This window comes from Notamacropus eugenii, chromosome 1 (genome assembly GCF_028372415.1).
Source record: "Notamacropus eugenii isolate mMacEug1 chromosome 1, mMacEug1.pri_v2, whole genome shotgun sequence".
NCBI lineage: Eukaryota > Metazoa > Chordata > Mammalia > Diprotodontia > Macropodidae > Notamacropus > Notamacropus eugenii.
This window is the reverse complement of record NC_092872.1, coordinates 370885910-370904546: the sequence shown is the minus strand read 5'-3', so window position 1 is coordinate 370904546 and position 18637 is coordinate 370885910. Positions and strand designations below refer to the sequence as shown.

General features: G+C 38.9%; 1 protein-coding gene across 7 annotated transcripts in view; it reads left to right on the top strand.

Moving 5' to 3' along the window:
- The window catches only part of NR3C1 (nuclear receptor subfamily 3 group C member 1), a 133223-nt gene that overhangs the window by 77898 nt on the left and 36688 nt on the right, over positions 1–18637 (top strand). For 4 of the 7 annotated variants that reach the window (XM_072630635.1, XM_072630636.1, XM_072630634.1 and 1 more), the window contains exon 3: positions 7424–7590. In XM_072630635.1, coding sequence (XP_072486736.1) covers positions 7424–7590 — 167 coding nt within the window. The remainder of the gene's footprint in view (positions 1–7423; positions 7591–18637) is intronic. The other 3 variants (XM_072630639.1, XM_072630640.1, XM_072630638.1) reach the window with 1 other exon arrangement.

Here is an 18637-nt window from a genome sequence, read left to right as displayed (position 1 = left end):
ATTACATTTATATATCATAGTTTGTCTGTGTGTATGGGTCATTTTCTTTTTTCTTTGTTCTCTTTGGTGTATGGGCCCTTACTGGGTCAAAGGTTTGTATCTTTCAGTGACTTTTGGGGAGTAGTTCCAAATTGCTTTCTAGAATAGTGCCTTTTATTCTTCACTTAGGGGAGAAAAAAGCCTAGTTTAGCTTATCAGATAACCTCCTAGCTTGTTCAATACATTTTGTCCAGCTCCAAACATACAATCAATAACTATTAGAGTCGATGATAATGATGTCCTTCCTGACATTTATGAAAAATGGAGCTCTCCATTCAAAGAAGACTGAAACAATATGAACCCAATATGATGTATTGGTAATGTTCCCTGCCTCCCTCATTTCCCCCAATCCATGATATTTTCTCTCTGTACTCACTGAGGCAGGATTAACTTCACATAGGTTTCCCCAAACTGAAACACTTTAAACAAGTGTCTCTTCATGGTGTTCTGGGCACACTGCTAAGAAGCTGGAGATACAGAGACAAAACAAAATCTAGTTAAGGAATTTATATTCTACTAGAATGGAGGAAAAAGTGTTCCCAGATAAGTTAAATTCAAAATATATACAGAGTTATGGGGGCAGAGGGAGGAGATCAAAAAGGTTCCGAGTAAGAGGTGGCATTTGAGCTGAGTCTTGAAAGGAGGTAGGCTTCCAAGAGGCAGAGCTAATAAGCCAGAGCATTGGAGGACTGTGGGACAGTCAACAAACAGCAACCACCGACTACATTGAAGTGGTTGGTAGGCACTGGGGAGTTTTTTAAAATACACATCCAGTGTATTAAACTACTGCACTGTAATGTCAGCTCCCCTGATAAAGCCAAGTGTCTTCATCAGGAATTTCATATACTCAGGTCTATGTGTTATGCCCCCCATTGTTGATCACAGATCATGATAATCTTCACACTAAAGTGACAGATAAAATAGCCGATTTTTTCTACTGATGTCTGTATTGCAACTGGCAACTTTCCATGTGGTCAGTAAATATAGTTCTTATCTGATACTGGCTAGAGTGACTGCCTGAAGGGAAACCAGGCTCACAGCTATTATTTTATTCGTCCATTTGGTCCTTTATTTCTAGCTTTTCCGTTTTACCATTATTTGTCCTGGGGTCAATAGTGTATATATTAATTATGTATATCCTTTAATTTGTGAGTGCTTATTTTTCTGTATTTTTGGACTTCCTTGCTCATGAGACCATGAAAAGACCCATTTACCCAACTTTGTAGAGAAGATGTTTTTTCTTTGTCAACTAAAAAAATAACACCCCAATCTCAGTGAAATTAATATTGATAATATAATCATACTTGGTCCTCAAGTACAGCCCTCCTTTGGACCACAGTGACATTTGGCGTTCATGCATATGATGATATGTAAACACAGCCTCTTCTATCACAATTTCACATGCCTACCTCTTGCCAGGGTTTTTGGTGATCAGCCCACCCCATTTGTCTAAACTTGCATTGGATTCTCAGTATAACATTATTGAAGACTCAATTGTATAAATTTATGGCAATTCTTGTGGCCAGGCTTGGTAATCCATAGCTTCTACAGTAGGCACAGATATCTCCCAGACTAAATCTGACTGCTTGCAAATAGAAGTCATTTAAACCTAGTAGCATAAATGATTTAAAATACTCCACATCAAAGAGTTCTTTCTTTTAGATAGACACACAAAACATTTTGTGTTTTAGGTAAGGGATTTGTTGGATGAAGATACATCATGATTAATCTCTGGGATCTTTGTTCATACTGTAATACTATATTTACTTTCTATAAGTCAAATGTGCAAATAACCATCAGTGCTTTTTCGTGCTTCCCAGGAATAGAAAGCACTGAGTGAGACAAGGGCATAAAGACCAGTTGGCACACAAGGAAACAAGCAGCCAAGGAAGGCATCATGGGGTCCTGTGCTAGATTTAGTCAGAGGGACTTGGGTTCTAAGCCCAGCTCTGCCACTTACCTGTGCTACCTTAGGGAATTCATTTAATATCTCTGAGCCTGTTTGTTAATTTATATCAACAAGCATTCATTAAGTGTGGTTCTGTCATGCTGTTTAGGCCTGAAACTCTAGGGTCAAGTCACTTTCTCTTAAAGTGGTACCATCAGGGCAATTCTAATTAGGTAGGTGGATGGATGGGTGGGCAGATGGATGAATGAATGAATGAATGAATGAATGAATGAATGAATTAAAAACATAAATCTTAACATGCTTACTATATACCATGTACTATGCTAAACAATGGAGTTACAAATAAAAAAGCAAAGACAGTTCCTGCTGACAAGGAAGTTATATTCTAGTGGAAAAAACAACATAGTTATCCTTTCCACATCGCAACTTCTCCCCATCCCTGTTTCAATATATCGTGGATCAGCATAAGAAATTAAATGGGAATTTTTTTTGAGGGAGGTGGTTTGCAGAAGCCACAAAGACCATGGAAAGTTCAGCAGACAACACAGAAAACGTTTAGAAATTCACAAATGCAGAAAATATATGTAAAGTATTATATAACATCAACATATTTTATTTTTTAATACCATAAATATATACAATTTCTTTTTGAAAGTTAAAATATGACCAAATACTGAACCCAAATTCTGCAGTAAAGTACTATAAACACCCCAGAAAAAAAGAAAGAAAAAAAAATCAGATTTCTCTGGTATGAAGGGAGAGCCAAAAAATTTTACAAGGATTTTCCAGATCGCACCCCTAAATCCCCATGATATGGAAGGGATAGCTATGCATAGCAAAGTGATAGCCAGGAAGGTGTATTTTGTTCTGGAAGGCTACAGAGATGACGAGTGGGACACTAGAGTCAGAAAGGAGTAGACTGACACACACCTTATCATGGTTCATAGTCCCTAACTGGGGTGGGTGGAAGAGGAGAAAAGGAAAGCGGTACAACGAAATGATTGCGTAGGGGTAGAGAGAACATTGGAAAGGAGGTGGCTGTAGAGAAAGGAGTGGGGTGGGGGCTTTCCTGAAATAGTACTCTAGGAGAGGCATTCCCCAATCAGGAAAGTAGGGATAGAGGGACTTCAATGGAAGGGCTTCATTTCCATTATGGAGTAGTTCATACTGCAGTTACAGTCACGCCACAGAAATTTTTCTCCTAATGCAGGCTCTAAAAAGAAGTTCCCTCCAGATGCAAAAAACAAACATTTAAAAAAAACAACTAGCCAAGAACTCTTTTTAAAAGTCAGTCTGAAATTTCCTCTTTCCTGGCTCCCACAGCATCATGGAACCCTAGGGCACTTTGCCAGCATCAGAACTAGTCTACTGATGATCATAGGATTGATACTTACATGGGGCAAAGTGGAATAAAGGGAGGGCTCTTGGGGGTTAGAGGAAGGCCACATAATTTTGAATGGATGAATAGTTTCATCCAAAAGTACGCATTCCCTGTCTGCTTTGCTTTTGAGAATAATGATGTTTATATATGGAAAGAAAAGGAATATTGAGGAGAGAGCTTTCTTGGGCTGCTTTTTAGTGTGCTGACATTGTTTCCTCTGAGTAATCAGACAAACCTAGAAAACAGTCAATCTGTATATTACTTTCACCATAGCCGTATTTCTTTCCATTGTTTATTTCATTATATAGAAGAATTTGGCAAAAGATGGGCACAGAATTGGAACCTGGTTTTTGGAAAGTCGCTTTGTTGTGACAGTGGTTTTAGAACATGAACTGAGCTGTAAGTTGGATTATTGTGTTATTTGTATTAATAGCTTTTTCACTTTTCTTCTTGGCCTGAAGGGGAAATATTTCATGATTCATTAAACTGAATCATCAGATTATAGATACAGCTAGAAAGGACCTTGAAGATGATCTAATGCAAACCTTTTTTTTTCTTTACAAAGGAAGAAATTTCCGCAGAGAGAGAAAGTCACTCTTCTGTGATATCAGGCCTACGATTAGACCCCCAGATATGCTGGGTACTAATCCTGTGCTGTTACTAGTAGATCCACTTGATTATACAAATTAAGTTTATTTCTTTGCCTTGCCAAGCACTGAGTCAAGGCAGCATGGTTATGCCGTTTAGTCATTTTTTCAATCATGTCTATCTCTCTGTGACATCATTTAGGATTTTCTTGGTAAGGTGCTGGAGTGATTTGCCATTTCCTTCTCCAGTTCATTTTACAGATGAGAAAAGGCAACTGAGTCAGACAGGGTTACGTGATTTGCCCAAGGTCATACAGTTTGGTTCTCAAGCCACATTTGACCTCAGGTTTTCCTGGTACCAGGCCTAGCACTCTACCCACTGTGTCACCTCGCTGTCCCCAAGAGAGCATGGTATAGTATATATAGCCTTGGAATCAGAAAGGAAAGATTTCCAATCCATTCTTCTGACACAGACTAGCTGCATGACCATGGGCAGGTCACTTAATCATTTAATACCATGAGCCAACTCACTGAGAGTAGGAGTTACATATGAATTTCTACCCTGTGTCAAGAAAATCAAAGGCTCTGACCACGGCCTGAATACCTACAGAACCAAAAGTACCACTTGAATTAGAGTCCTTTCATGTGGCAAATGTTTATATTACTGTGCTTGTAATGGAGATTTAATTGATTAACTATTTCCCGTATCTGGAATTCTCACCCTCTTCATTTCTATCTCCTGGCTTCCCTGGCTTCTTTCAAGTACCAGCTGAAATACCAATTTCTTTAACAGACCTCTCCTGATTTCCCTTCATGCTAATGACTTCTTTTCTGTTAAATATCTCCAGTTTATCCTTTCTATATTTTGTTTGTACACTGAGGTAGCTAGGTGGTACCATGGATAGAGCCTTAGGCCTGGAATCAGGAAGACTCAAATTCAAAGCCAGCCTCAGACACTAACTTGCTAGAAGACCCTGGGCAAGTCACTTTACCCCTGTCTGCCTCAGTTTCCTCATCTGTAAAATGGAAATAAAAATAGCACCTATCTCTGAAGATTGTTATGAGGATCAGAGGAGATGGTACCTGTAAAGTGCTTAGCACAGTGCCAGGCACATCACAAGCTTTATAAATGTTAGATAGTATTAGTATTAGTATTATTATTGCCTATTAGAGGTCCATTACCTCCTTCATTAGACGGCAAGCTTCTTCAGAGCAAGGGCTATCTTTTGCCCTTCTTTCTGTCTCCACCCTTAGTGCAGTGACTGGGACATAGTAGGTCCTAAATAAGTGTTTGTTGATTGACAATATGATGTACAGAAAAGAAATATGTCTGTGGGTGTGTGTGTATGTGTTTGTGTGTGTGTGTGTGTATATACACACATATATATCTGTGCATAACACATAGACACATAAGAATAAAGGAAAATGGGAAAGTGAAGAGATTAATTGTCCATGCCTGTAAACATCATTTAGCTCAGGTTTTTGCCCAGATATTTTGATTGTTGAGAGTTAAGAGAAATCTGGAAAGGTTTTTTTTCATATATTCTGTTGGGGGAAAAAAGTGGATCTATGATAAATGGCTTTGTATTCGTACATATAGTTCAGTGTATAGTATTTTAAGTAAGCCTGGTATTTCTGTCCACCTTTTTGGATGTGTGCCAGTCACCAATTGCCCATTATGGAATGGCACTTTCTAATTGTTATAAACAGCAGCTTGAAAATAATAGATTCTAAAACAATCAAAACTGAATGCAAATAAGAATTATAATGACCACACGTATTTTAAAAAAAATATTAGAAAACACTTTCTTTTGCCTCTTTGAAGAAGTGAGGGACTGCGGTTGTAGAATGCTGCATCTTATGTTGAATTTTTTCTGCATATTAATAAGTTCTGCCAAAATATTTTTATCTTTTAAAAAAATCTTTGTTATAAGAAATTGATTTCTGGAGTAAAAAGAAGGGAGAAGTATGCTGGGAAATGTGTGTGTGTGCATGCACGCATGTATAGAGTATGTAGATACAGATATATATGAAAAAAGAGGGAAATAACACTAAGAAATGTAGGTGTATGTGTGTGTGTCTGTGTGTGTATGTATAAATTGATCATTAACTCAAGTTTTTGCCCAGATCTTTTGGTGTTAAGAGTTAAGAGAAACATGAGAAGTTTTACTCATGAACTCTGTTGAAAAAATGGATCCATGCTATATTGGATTTGCTGTACTGTGATAAATAGATCACAGTGCAGCAAAGAAAATACACACACACACACACACACGGCAACTAGATGATTCAGTGGACAGAAACCTGGGCATAGAGTCAGAAAGACCTGAGTTAAAATCCAGCCTCAGGTACTTCCTAGCTATGTGACCCTGAACAAATCACTTAACCTCTGTTTGCTTTAATCCACTGGAAAAGGAAAACCACCCTACTATTCTTGCCAAGAAAACTGTGAACTGTAGGGTCCATGAGTCATGAAGAGTCACATACAACTGAACTACTGAACAACAGCATATATAGAAATTCACACATATATTCGCACATATATACATACAGATATACAGATATATGTAGATTTATATGAAGGTATATAATAAAAGATAACTGATTGTTTAAAACATATGTAAAAGAAAATTATAAATGATAGCTATTTGTCCCTGAGAAATGGCTAAGCAAGCTGTGGCACATTAGTGTAATGGAATGTTTAAGTGTAATAAGTGATAATTACAAAAGCAATGAAACAAGAAGACTATATGAGCTGATCCATAATAGAGCAGAAGCAGGAAAAGCAGTATACACTCCAGTATAACAATAAGAACAAAAAGTTGAAACTAACTTTTGTGAAATTATAGTGACCAAACTTTATCCCTAAAGAAGATGTAAGAAGACGTATCTCTTGTAGGGGGAGAGGTTTGTGTATATGAAACACTGTATGTGATGGCATACTTTTTAGATGTATTGGTTAGTTTTCCTGAACTGATATTTTTAAAAATATATTTTTCATTCTTTGTTATAAGGGATGCTGTCTGGGAGAGGGCGTCTGTGTTGGTGACAGAAAAACATAAAATAGCAACAAAATGGATTTTAAAAAAGAAAACAGTGTTATTACTGGCTATAATATTCATATATCCTAGTCATCTCTTTTAACTTTTAAGGCCAATGATTTCTAAGAGCTCTGTATATTTCTTTCAATGCAGCTCAGCATAACTAGGAAAGGAATTAATTCAAATATGATTATTATATCAATCATAAGGGCTGAAAGGAAAAGATTGAGGTCTGCTTTAGTCTAAGAGCTTTAAGATAGGATTGTTTGAATGCATGGTGTTAAAATGACTCTGGTAAGTCATAATGCATTGTCTTTTTTCATAAAAATCTCTCCTACCTTTCATCCCATAAAATGAATGTCCCAAATGGTCTTCTTTTGATCTGATAATGGAAACGATATAGCTGACATTGCTGTACTGTTAGATATTCAAGAACCATGTCTCTCTCTTCTTCTCACTTGTTTAGCCCTGGAATGAGACCAGATGTAAGCTCTTCTCCATCCAGTTCCTCCACGACAGCGGGACCACCCCCCAAACTCTGCCTGGTTTGCTCCGATGAGGCTTCTGGATGCCATTATGGTGTTCTAACTTGTGGAAGTTGTAAAGTTTTCTTCAAGAGAGCAGTGGAAGGTAGTATGTGTTTTGAAGAGTTTTTTTGGTTTGTTTATTTCTTATTCTTATAAATGACAACTTGAAAATGATAGGTTACCATTGGCAATGCATTTCTTTTGTCTCAATTTGGTAGAAACCAGTAAATAAATTAACTCTGTTGTTTGGGTTTTTTTAAATTGGTAACTAATATGTGGCTCTGTGTAAATATGGGTAGACCCAGAAGTGACCCCTTGTTAGAGAAAGAGAAGATGGAAGGGAAAGAATCAGTTGATCATCAAGCATTTATTAAAAACCTATGTGTGGGGAAATTGAAAAATGTTGGAGGAGATATTAAAAAATTGGGACACTAATTCATTATTGGTAGAATTATAAACTGATCCAAACAATTTGAAAAACAATCTGAAATTATGCCCAAAGAGTTATTTAACTACCTTTGACCTCTAATAGGTCTATTTTCAAAGGTGATTAGGGAAAAAGAAAAAGAATTTATGTATTCTGAAATTTTTATAGCAGCCCTCTTTGTGAGGGCAAAGAACTGGAATTGTGGGAATGCCTGTCAATTAAGGAGTGACAGAACAAGTTATGGTATATGACTGTGATGGAATACTGCTGTGCTATAAGAAATGAAGAGCTCAATGATCTTCAAAAAACATGGAAAGACTTGCTCACAATAATAAATAATGAAGTAAGCAGAGCCAAGAGAACATTTTTTACAGTAAGAGCAATATTGTTTCAAGAATGACTTTGAGCGAATACATTATTTTGACTATTATAAATTCCCAAATTGACTATAAAGGATATATGAAGAAAGATGCTATCTGTATCCAGAGAAAGAACTGATAAATAGAAGTATGTATAGAATAATTTTACATATATATATTTTGTCTAATGATGGCTATCTCTAGGGCAGAAGAGGGGAGGGAATAAAAAAGAAAGTTACATAACTCTGTTGAATATTTAAAAGGATTAGCAACTTTTACATAGTAGATTTACAGTTTCATGTATAGTCATCATTTTTATTATACTCTATTACAGAAATTCTTGCTTTAGTCCATAAATTAAAAACAAAATAAATTTTAAGTTTTTTAAAAAATAAATTTTAAAATTTTAAGTTTAATTTAATTATTATTAAATTAATTACTAATTATTTTAACAAAATTAAATTAAAATGTTAAAATTTTAAAAATAATAAAACAATGTGCCAGGTACTTTGATAGGTGTGTTGGGGATATGAATACAAAGAAGGAAAGAATCCCTTCTCTGAAAAAAGCTTACATTCTAATGGAGAAGACAATATTCTAAACATGTGACATTATATATAAAGGGAATAAATCCAAATATACAAAGTAGCTAAGATAAGGTAGTTTAGGAGGAAGGTGCTATTACTGTCCCCATTTTACATTTGAAGAAACTGAGAAAATTTTGGGGGGCGGAGCCAAGATGGCGGAGTAGAAAGACGCACATACACATAGCTCCGAACCCACAACCCACAGAACGGCTAGAGGGGACCAACTCACGGTGAATTCTGCACCCAGAGGCCACGGAATATTGGAGCGAGGGAGATTTCTGTTCCGGAGAGACCTGCAAACCTCTCGCGGGGGGTCCTTCGCGCTGCGGACTGGGCGCCGGGACTGGGAGCCGGGACTGGGAGCAGAGGGCAGCCCTGCAGCTGCCGCGACACCGTTAGAAAAAGAGCCAAGCGGGCTACGGGGACGGGATCTCCAGCTGCCACGCGGGTCCCTCCACCCACAGAGGGACCTGCAAACCTCTCGCAAAAGGTCCGTCTCGCTGCAGATGCGGAGCCCAGCCCAGACCTGCGGCGGCCGCAGCTCCGAGAGGTATAGATCCGAGCAGGCTTCAGGGACGGGATCTCCAGCGGCGGCACAAGCCCCTCCACCCACAGGTGACAGGGGTCAGTGAGAGAGTCTCTTTGGCGGGTCGAGAGGGGAGTGGGATGCCCCCATGGCTCGGGCCCCCCTGGGAGATAGAAACTGAGAGGCGGTTGCAGACAGGGGCTCCCCAAGCGGGCGGGAGCCTGGATCCATTGTGGAAGGTCTGTACATAAACCCCCTGAGGGAACTGAGCCTGAGAGGCAGCCCTGCCCCTGACCTGACCACCTGAACTTAATTCTCACACTGAATAGCAGCCCTGCCCCCGCCAAAAGCCGTAAGGCGGGAAGCAGCATTTGAATCCCAGTCCCCAAACGCTGGCTGGGAGGACCAGGAGGCGAGGTGGGTGTGAGGAGAATATTCAGAGGTCAAGTCACTGGCTGGGGAGAATGCCCAGAAAAGGGAAAAGAAATAAAACTATTGATGGCTACTTTCTTGGAGAACAGACATTTCCTCCCTTCCTTTCTGATGAGGAAGAACAATGCTTACCATCAGACAAAGACACAGAAATCAAGGCTTCTGTGTCCCAGCCCACCCAATGGGCTCAGGCCATGGAAGAGCTCAAACAGAATTTTGAAAATCAAGTTAGAAAGGTGGAGGAAAAACTGGGAAGAGAAATGAGAGGGATGAAAGAGAACCATGAAAAGCAGATCAGCTCCCTGCTAAAGGAGAACCAAAAAAATGTTGAAGAAATTAACACCTTGAAAACTAGCCTAACTCAATTGGCAAAAGAGGTTCAAAAAGCCAATGAGGAGAAGAATGCTTTCAAAAGCAGAATTAGCCAAATGGAAAAGGAGATTCAAAAGCTCACTGAAGAAAATAGTTCTTTCAAAACTAGAATGGCACAGATGGACGCTAAGGACTTTGTGAGAAAGACAGATATCACAGAACATAGCAAGAAGATTGGAAAAATGGAAGATAATGTGAAATATCTTATTGGAAAAACAACTGACCTGGAAAATAGATTCAGGAGAGACAATGTAAAAATTCTGGGACTACCTGAAAACCATGATCAAAAGAAGAGCCTAGACATCATCTTCCATGAAATTATCAAGGAAAACTGCCCTGAGATTCTAGAACCAGAGGGCAAAATAAATATTCAAGGAATCCACAGAACACCGCATGAAAGAGATCCAAAAAGAGAAACTCCTAGGAACATTGAGGCCAAATTCCAGAATTCCCAGGTGAAAGAGAAAATATTGCAAGCAGCTAGAAAGAAACAATTCAAGTATTGTGGAAATACAATCAGGATAACACAAGATCTAGCAGCCTCTACATTAAGGGATCGAAGGGCATGGAATAGGATATTCCAGAAGTCAAAGGAACTAGGACTAAAACCAAGAATCACCTACCCAGCAAAACTGAGTATAATACTTCAGGAGAAAAAAATGGTCTTTCAATGAAATGGAGGATTTTCAGGTTTTCTTGATGAAAAGACCAGAGCTGAAAAGAAAATTTGACTTTCAAACACAAGAATGAAGAGAACCATGAAAAGGTGAACAGCAAAGAGAAGTCATAAGGGACTTACTAAAGTTGAACTGTTTACATTCCTACATGGAAAGACAATATTTGTAACTCTTGAAACATTTCAGTATCTGGGTACTGGGTGGGATTACACACACACACATGCACACACGCACACATACATAGAGACAGAGTGCACAGAGTGAATTGAAGAGGATGGGATCATATCTTAAAAAAAAAAAATGAAATCAAGCAGTGAGAGAGAAATATTGGGAGGAGAAAGGGAGAAATTGAATGGGGCAAATTATCTCTCATAAAAGAGGCAAGCAAAAGACTTATTAGTGGAGGGATAAAGAGGGGAGGCGAGAGAAAAACATGAGGTCTACTCTCATCACATTCCACTAAAGGAAAGAACAGAATGCACACTCATTTTGATAGGAAAACCTATCTCACAATACAGGAGAGTGGGGGACAAGGACACAAGCAGGGTGGGGGGGAGGATAGAGGGGAGGGCATGGGGAGGAGATTGCAATCCGAGGTCGACACTCATGGGGAGGGAAAGGATCCTAAGAGAATAGAAGTAATGGGGGACAGGATAGGATGGAGGGAAATATAGTTAGTCCTATACAACACAACTAGTATGGAAATCATTTGCAAAACTACACAGATTTGGCCTATATTGAATTGCTTGTCCTCCAAAGGGAAGGGGTGGAGAGGGAGGGAGCTAAAGAAGTTGGAACTCAAAGTGTTAGGATCAACTGTAATGTTCTTACCACTAGGAAATAAGAAATACAGGTTAAGGGGTAAAGAAAGCTATCTGGCCCTACAGGACAAAAGAGAAGACGGAGACAAGGGCAGAGAAGGAGGATAGAAGAGAGAGCAGATTGGTCACAGGGGCAATTAGAATGCTTGGGTTTGGGGGGGGGGGAGGTGATAAAAGGGGAGAAAATTTGTAACCCAAAAATTTGTGAAAATGAATGTTAAAAGTTAAAAAAAAAAAAAGAAAAAGAAACTGAGGCAGACAGGTTAAGTGGTTTGCCCAGAGTCACACAGCTAGGAAGTGTCTGAAGTTGGCTTTGAATTCAGGTTGTCTTGACCCAGCACTCTATCCACTGCACCACTTAGGGATTCTGTAATCAGTCAGTCAGTAAACATTTACCAAGCACCAACTTGTATGCCAGGCACTATGCTAAGCATTGAGGATACAAGAAGAAACAAAAATAAACTCAATCCCTGCCCTCAAGGAGCTTATAATCTAATAGGGAATGATAACACACAAAAAGAAGCTGAAAAATTGGGGGTGGGGGGCAGAGAAAGGTATCCAACTGCAGGAAAGGGATATGTAGAAGAGTTTCAGAGAAGTCTGAAAGCAGGGTAGCTGGTAAGAAATGGTGAGAAGGACTTTGCTGAGCCCCTCCTTTTAATAGAGGTGCCAGAGCCCAAGGCCCTGCCCTGCAATCTTAGGGACAGAAGGTGCCCATGACACGTGAGTACCAGGCAGATCCAGTCTTGCAGCGTGATGAGATTTCTCATTGATAAAGCAGAGGTAAAAGAGGGAGAGTATTTCAGGCATAGGGGACAGCCAGTCAAAAGGTATGGAGATGGGAAGCCAAGACCAGTTTGCTGGATTCACAGAGTATGGGAGGGAAAGCATTGTCTAGAAAGGCTGGACACAGAGGTTGGAGCCAGACTGTGAAGTTATGTGTGTGACATTTAAAGACCTTCACAATGCGGCTTCAGCTCACGTTCCCAGGCTTATTATAAGCCCATTATTCTCCTTTGCTCCAGCCAGATTAGCCTACATGCCATTCCTCATACACATTTCATCTCTCATCTCTGTGCCTATCTACAGGCTCCTTCTCATGCCTGGAACATGCCATTTCCCCAACCCCACCTCTTAAGATGCCTGACTTCCTCCAAAGCTTAGCCTGCGGGAAGCCTGGATACTTCTCGTTGACTAGTGCCTCCTTTCTCCCCTCCAAAAAACTTAACGTTCCATTTATTTCATACGTATTTTGCATTACTTTTGCATATATGTAGTTTCCCCCAGTAGAACGTAAGCTGCTTAAGATCAGATCACCTAGCTCAGTGCCTAGCAAACACAGTAGATAATTCATGTATGCTTTTTGATTGATGTGAGCAGTTGGGAGGAGTTGAACAAGGAAGGAAAACTCCTGTTTTCTTCTTTAGGAACAAACAAACAAAGAAGGACCCTACTCACTGGGAAGACAAAATATTCCCAAGTGGAGGGAACAGTATTCTAATATAATATAATCACAGGGAAATCCATGCAGTATAATCAGATAGCAGAAGGTATCAGTGGCAGAAAAAGTTAGGGGATCAGATAATTGTGGTGCATTTCATTAGCAGTTGCTACTGGGCTCAGGATTAAGATCACTGATCTGATCCCATAGAGGTCAAATAATTCCACTGTGTCACAGCCCCAGACAGTACATTTGAAGTGGTCTACAGTCTCAGATGGATACGCTGCCACAGAGGATAATGGGAGAAAATGTAGATATCCATTCTCCAAATGCAAAAACAGTCAGTGAAGAAAGAGGTTCCCCTTGCAGTGGTTCACTAGGAATATCTTCACCAATGAACACATTGTTTCACATCTAATGATGAAGAAAGGTAAATTCTTAAAATTCCATTGTTGCCTGGGAGTACTCTTAGAGTAATTACATATTTTAATGGTTGTGTAAAGTAACTGGTAAAGAATATATGAATGGGTGATCTAAAGCTCTGGTAATACTCAATTAAAAAAAAATAATGTAGCCCATTCATTCACAGTCTGAGAAGGATTATTATTGTTTGGCCACAGTTCTGTTTGCATATTCTTGAGAGCTGTATGAGTCATCTCTTTTCCTTTGCTTAGATTTCTTTTTTAAGTATTGTAAATTACAAAATTGTCCATGCAGGTCCAACCTAAACTTTGGGTTACAGACCACTCATAAGTAGCTCCCAGCCTTTTGAGAAATTAAGAGTGAATCTATAAAAAAGGATTTATGTTGAGAAGGCATAGAAGTTATTCTCCCACTACTTATGTAGTAATATTATTAATATTAAGGAAATGGATAGAAAGCAGGCCTCACAGTCAGTAAGACCTGGGTTCAAGTCTTGTCTCTGACAAATTCTAGTTTTATGAGCCATGGAGCAAGTCACTTAACCACTCAATACTCCAGGCAGTTCTATATGACCATAAAATTAGAGAAAAGTTACCTGTCAGTCTTGAAAGAGGAAACTTCCTCACAAGGAATTTCCCAAATCAATGAAATCACTGGTCCAGACCAAGAAATAGATGCATTTGTGCATATGTGTATACATATGTGATTAATATATTTATAAGTAGTCCACTTTTGCTTATTATTGCTGTGAATAAATCAGTCCATTTTTACTGAGTTTAGTCACATGGAGTCCCACTGAACATTGGACCTGGGGTCAGAAGCTCTGAGTTCAGATTCTTAATTGGTAATAGCAGTAGTATTGGTTATATTGTAGATATAATAATATCAATCTTAATTATAGTAATAATGATGACTCCTTTATATTGTACTTTAGGGTTTCCTTGCCTTCTTTACAACTGGGTGAAGTACATAATATAGTTGCTATTATTGAAACAAAGGCTCAGTGACTTGCCCGGGTCAAGACCAAATAAGTGTCAGTCAGGTCTCTACATCAAGTCTTTTGTTTCCAAAGCCAGTGTTCATTACACTACCCCTTTGGTTAGGTTCACTACCCCCAACCTTAGAAAGAGCCTCTCTAGATAGAGCTCCTTTTCTCTTTTTTTCATAGCATTTTGAACATTGGAATACTAGTTCTGTGTGTATACAAATGTATATATTTGTACAGTTAGATTAGGTGATTAATGAGAAATGATTAAATGAATATTTCCAATAAGTCATTTCATTTCAGGGAAACTCAAGTTTCCTTTTCTGTAGGTGAGGGTTTAGATACAAAGGTCTCAGTATCCTTCTGTGCAACTTTAACCTTCCAGAGCCTGTGAGATGATCTTTAATCATACATAAACAGGGTTGTTTTATTTTTGTTTCTGTTTTTTATTTGTTTTGGGGGCTCTTTTGTGGGAACAGTGGTTCCCAAACTTTCTCCAAAAAGCCACTTCTCTATAAAAATATATCCTGCAGTGTCAAGTTTGTTCAGTGAAAGAACCACCCAGAAGAATATAAAGTAACCAGATAAGGAAGGTTGATGGAAACTCTCATCTTGAAGGGAATAGAAACAAAAGCTAAGTCATAGACTTGAGTACTTACTTGGAAGAGTCCTGAGATTTAGTTTGGGTGCTCAGTAGGCTATAGATAGAAACTGCTACAGAGGTTCTTTAGGTTGTCACCCTTTGTTAAAGGTATACATGAGAAATATTGGGTTTCTTGGAAATTGGAGTTCATATTAATTTAGTAAATTTCTTCACATAGGGTCCCAATGAGCTGAAACTTGGAATTTTATGCTCAAAACTAATATCACAAACCACACCCTCAATTGAGGGAAGTTGGAGTGGGCTTATTGCTTCCCATATGTTTAGTAGTTTCCTGTTTTTACTTACTCTTCCTAGCTAGAGGTTTGCCTCATATTCGTTGTTTTTTCCTTACTGCTGAAATAGCATGGAGCAATGGATAGAGCATTGGACTTGGGGTCAGCAAGGTTCAGATTCCTCCTCAGATAGTTCTGGGTAACCTTGGGCAAGCCATTTAATCTCTCTAGGCCTCTGTTTTGTCACTTCTATAATGAGGAGGGCAATATTGATGGCCTCTGACATCCCTTCCCATTTTAAATCTATGATCCCCTAACTTCAGGGGCTTCCAGTACTCTCTAAGTTAGAACTTTGGGGAAAAACTCAAGCTTGCTCCATCCTGGTTCTAGCTCTGTAGTGAGGAACTTAGCCACTTCTAAGTGGTGATTAACACTGATCATTGTTTATCTAACAAATGTGACCAACTACATTGGGCAGTTCCCTATTTTTACAGCATAAGCATAGGAGATCTTTGGTCCCTGTTTTCTGACATGGAGAAAGAGCTGTGAATTGGGCTTTGTACCCCTTCCTTTCTGCTATTTTCTGTCTCCATAAGTGGCCCCACACCTCTCAACCTTTATGCTTTTGCATGCCTCTTGCCCTCATTTATCCTATTTCCTCTGCCTCGAAAGCAAATGTAAGATATTCAAAAGGCAGATTAGTGGTTGAAGTCATCCTTTATGGTGGTTATTTTGAGAGAGAGACAGAGACAGAGACAGAGAGAGAGAAACAGAGAGAGACAAAGTCAGAGAGATTCGATGGCAAAGTGGAAGTCTGCCCTGAGAAATAAGGAAATCTTCAGGCATAGAAGCATAGTTACATAGTTTTAGAGCTGGAAGGGACCTTAGAGACCATTAATTCCAACATCCTTGATTTAGAGATGAGGAAACTGAAGCCCAGAGAAGATTTTTAAATTTTAATTTTAAAAAATTTAATTAAAAAATCTGTTTTCTCTGTCCTCCCACTTCCATGGCGAGGGAGTCAGGGGGCAGAAAATCCTCGTAACAAATATGAATACTAAAGAAAAGAAATCCCCACATTGGCCATGTCCAAAAAAATATATATCTCATTTTGCGCCTTGAGTCTATCACCCTCAGGAAGATAGTAGAATGCTTCATCACCAGTCTTTAGGAATCATAGTTAGTTACTGGATGATCTGAATTCTTAAGTCTTTTAAAGTGACTTTACAATGTTGTTATTATTGTAAGTTGTGTTCTTCTGATTCTGCTCACTTGAGTCTGCATCAGTTTATACAAGTCTCCCCAGGTTTCTCTGAAACTGTACCTTTCAACATTTCTTACAGCGCGGGCATTCCATTACATGCCTATATCGTAACTTTTTTCTGCTTTCCACCAATTGATGGGCACTCTTTGAGTTTCTGTGTCTTTGTTTAAAAAAAAGCTACCTTAAATATTTTTGTAATTATGGATCCTTTTCTTCTTTCTTTGGGTTACAATCCTAGTAGTGATGTTGATAGATTATGTACAATTTTTTAAATTATGCAGCTTTTGATGTATAGTACCAAATCACTTTCCTGAGTGACCAGACCAGTTTATAATTCTACCTGGACAATGCTGGGCCCAGAGCAGTGAACTGATTTGCCTAGGATCTCTTAACTACTAAGTGTCTGAGACAGGATCTGAACCCAAGTTCAGTGCACTGTCCACTGCTCCATTTGCCTCTAAGCAAATAAGCTTGTCACTTAGGAGGTATTCCTATCATTAGGTCATAGAATGATGGCACTGGAAAAACTTTTTGAGAGATTGAATCAAAATCCCTCATTTTACAAATGAGGTAATGAGAACATATTTGTCCAGTCATCCAGGTTGGTGGCAGAGCCATTAGCTCATAGATCTCTAGACTTACTACAAAAAAATACCATTGGATGATTGACATCAGGAAAAGTGAATATAACTTATTTCTACAAAAATTCAAGAGCTATCCTCTAACATGAACATTCTTTCCCAGAAATGATTAACCCAACCTAAGTAAGTAAATTGAGAGGAACATTGTTTCCTCTGTATAGATATTTTGGAAAATTGTTGCAAGATGTCTTGTTATCAGTCTTAGTGGGTATATGACTTGCAGAGGCCAGGCATAACTCAACCCAGTTCTTTAGAACTATAAATAAGGTTTTCTTTGCATTTTGCCCCATAGAAGGAGTCCAATTCATACTTTTTCTCTTTGTCTTGAAGCATAGGTGTGCATATGGTGTGTGCCAAGGTACACCCTAAGCTGCTAATAACCCTCTGCTCCCAGGTAGACCTGCCTAAGATTGATATCTTACTAAGGTCCTTCTTCAGTCTTCTATTTCCCACTCACTTCTCCTGTTTCTGAAAGGCTGTTATGGTAAAGAAGGAAGAAAGGACATGGGCCTAGTAACTTGTTTGCCCTACAGTCCAGGATCCCTCTGCAACGCTCTTCTGGATGCTCTCCATAGCATAGACTCTCCTACTGTAATGGTACTTCTTGGCAGAGTGTAACTCCCAATGAGGTCAGGCAGCCTTCCTCCTTCCCATCCCCAGTAGGTCCCCCAACTCCTGCCAAAGGATTCCAGCTGGCTGCAGCTGGGTCAGGGAAAAATTGACAAGACTTTTTTTTTCTCCTTTGACTGCCTTAGCCACTTTTGTTTGTTTATTTCCTGTGGCTCAGCCTAGAGTATGTGGCCCTAGCACTTTGGTTGGTATGGGCAATAAGGGGAGAAAGTAAAAATATTAAAAGAATATTCCTTAAACTCCATCACCAGATCTTCACAGCAAAATGCAGGGCTAGGAGACCTAAAAGAGAAATTTAGCCAGTTACTTTTCTCCACTATCCTAGGATTGTTTCATCGGTCCACATCTCTCAGAGGTATTTGTATAGGAGTGCCAGACAGAAACCCTGGGGGTTGATAACTTTGTTACTTGATGATAAATTGATCAATTAAAGTGTTTGCAACATTTATAAGGTGAATGGATTGGTTCATGAGACCAAGTCTCTGATTCACCCATCATTACCATTAGCCTCAAAACGTAAGACTAAATATCTTTTTTACCCTCTAGTACTGTATTTAAAGATAGAAATAAAAGAAGTATCTGTTTTGTTTATACAATATTGAACTTCAGCTTATCGTTGAAGAGTTTTACAACTCAAGTCATAAGACCAAGTCATTTACAAACGAGACTTTGAGCAACTCACTTAACTTCCC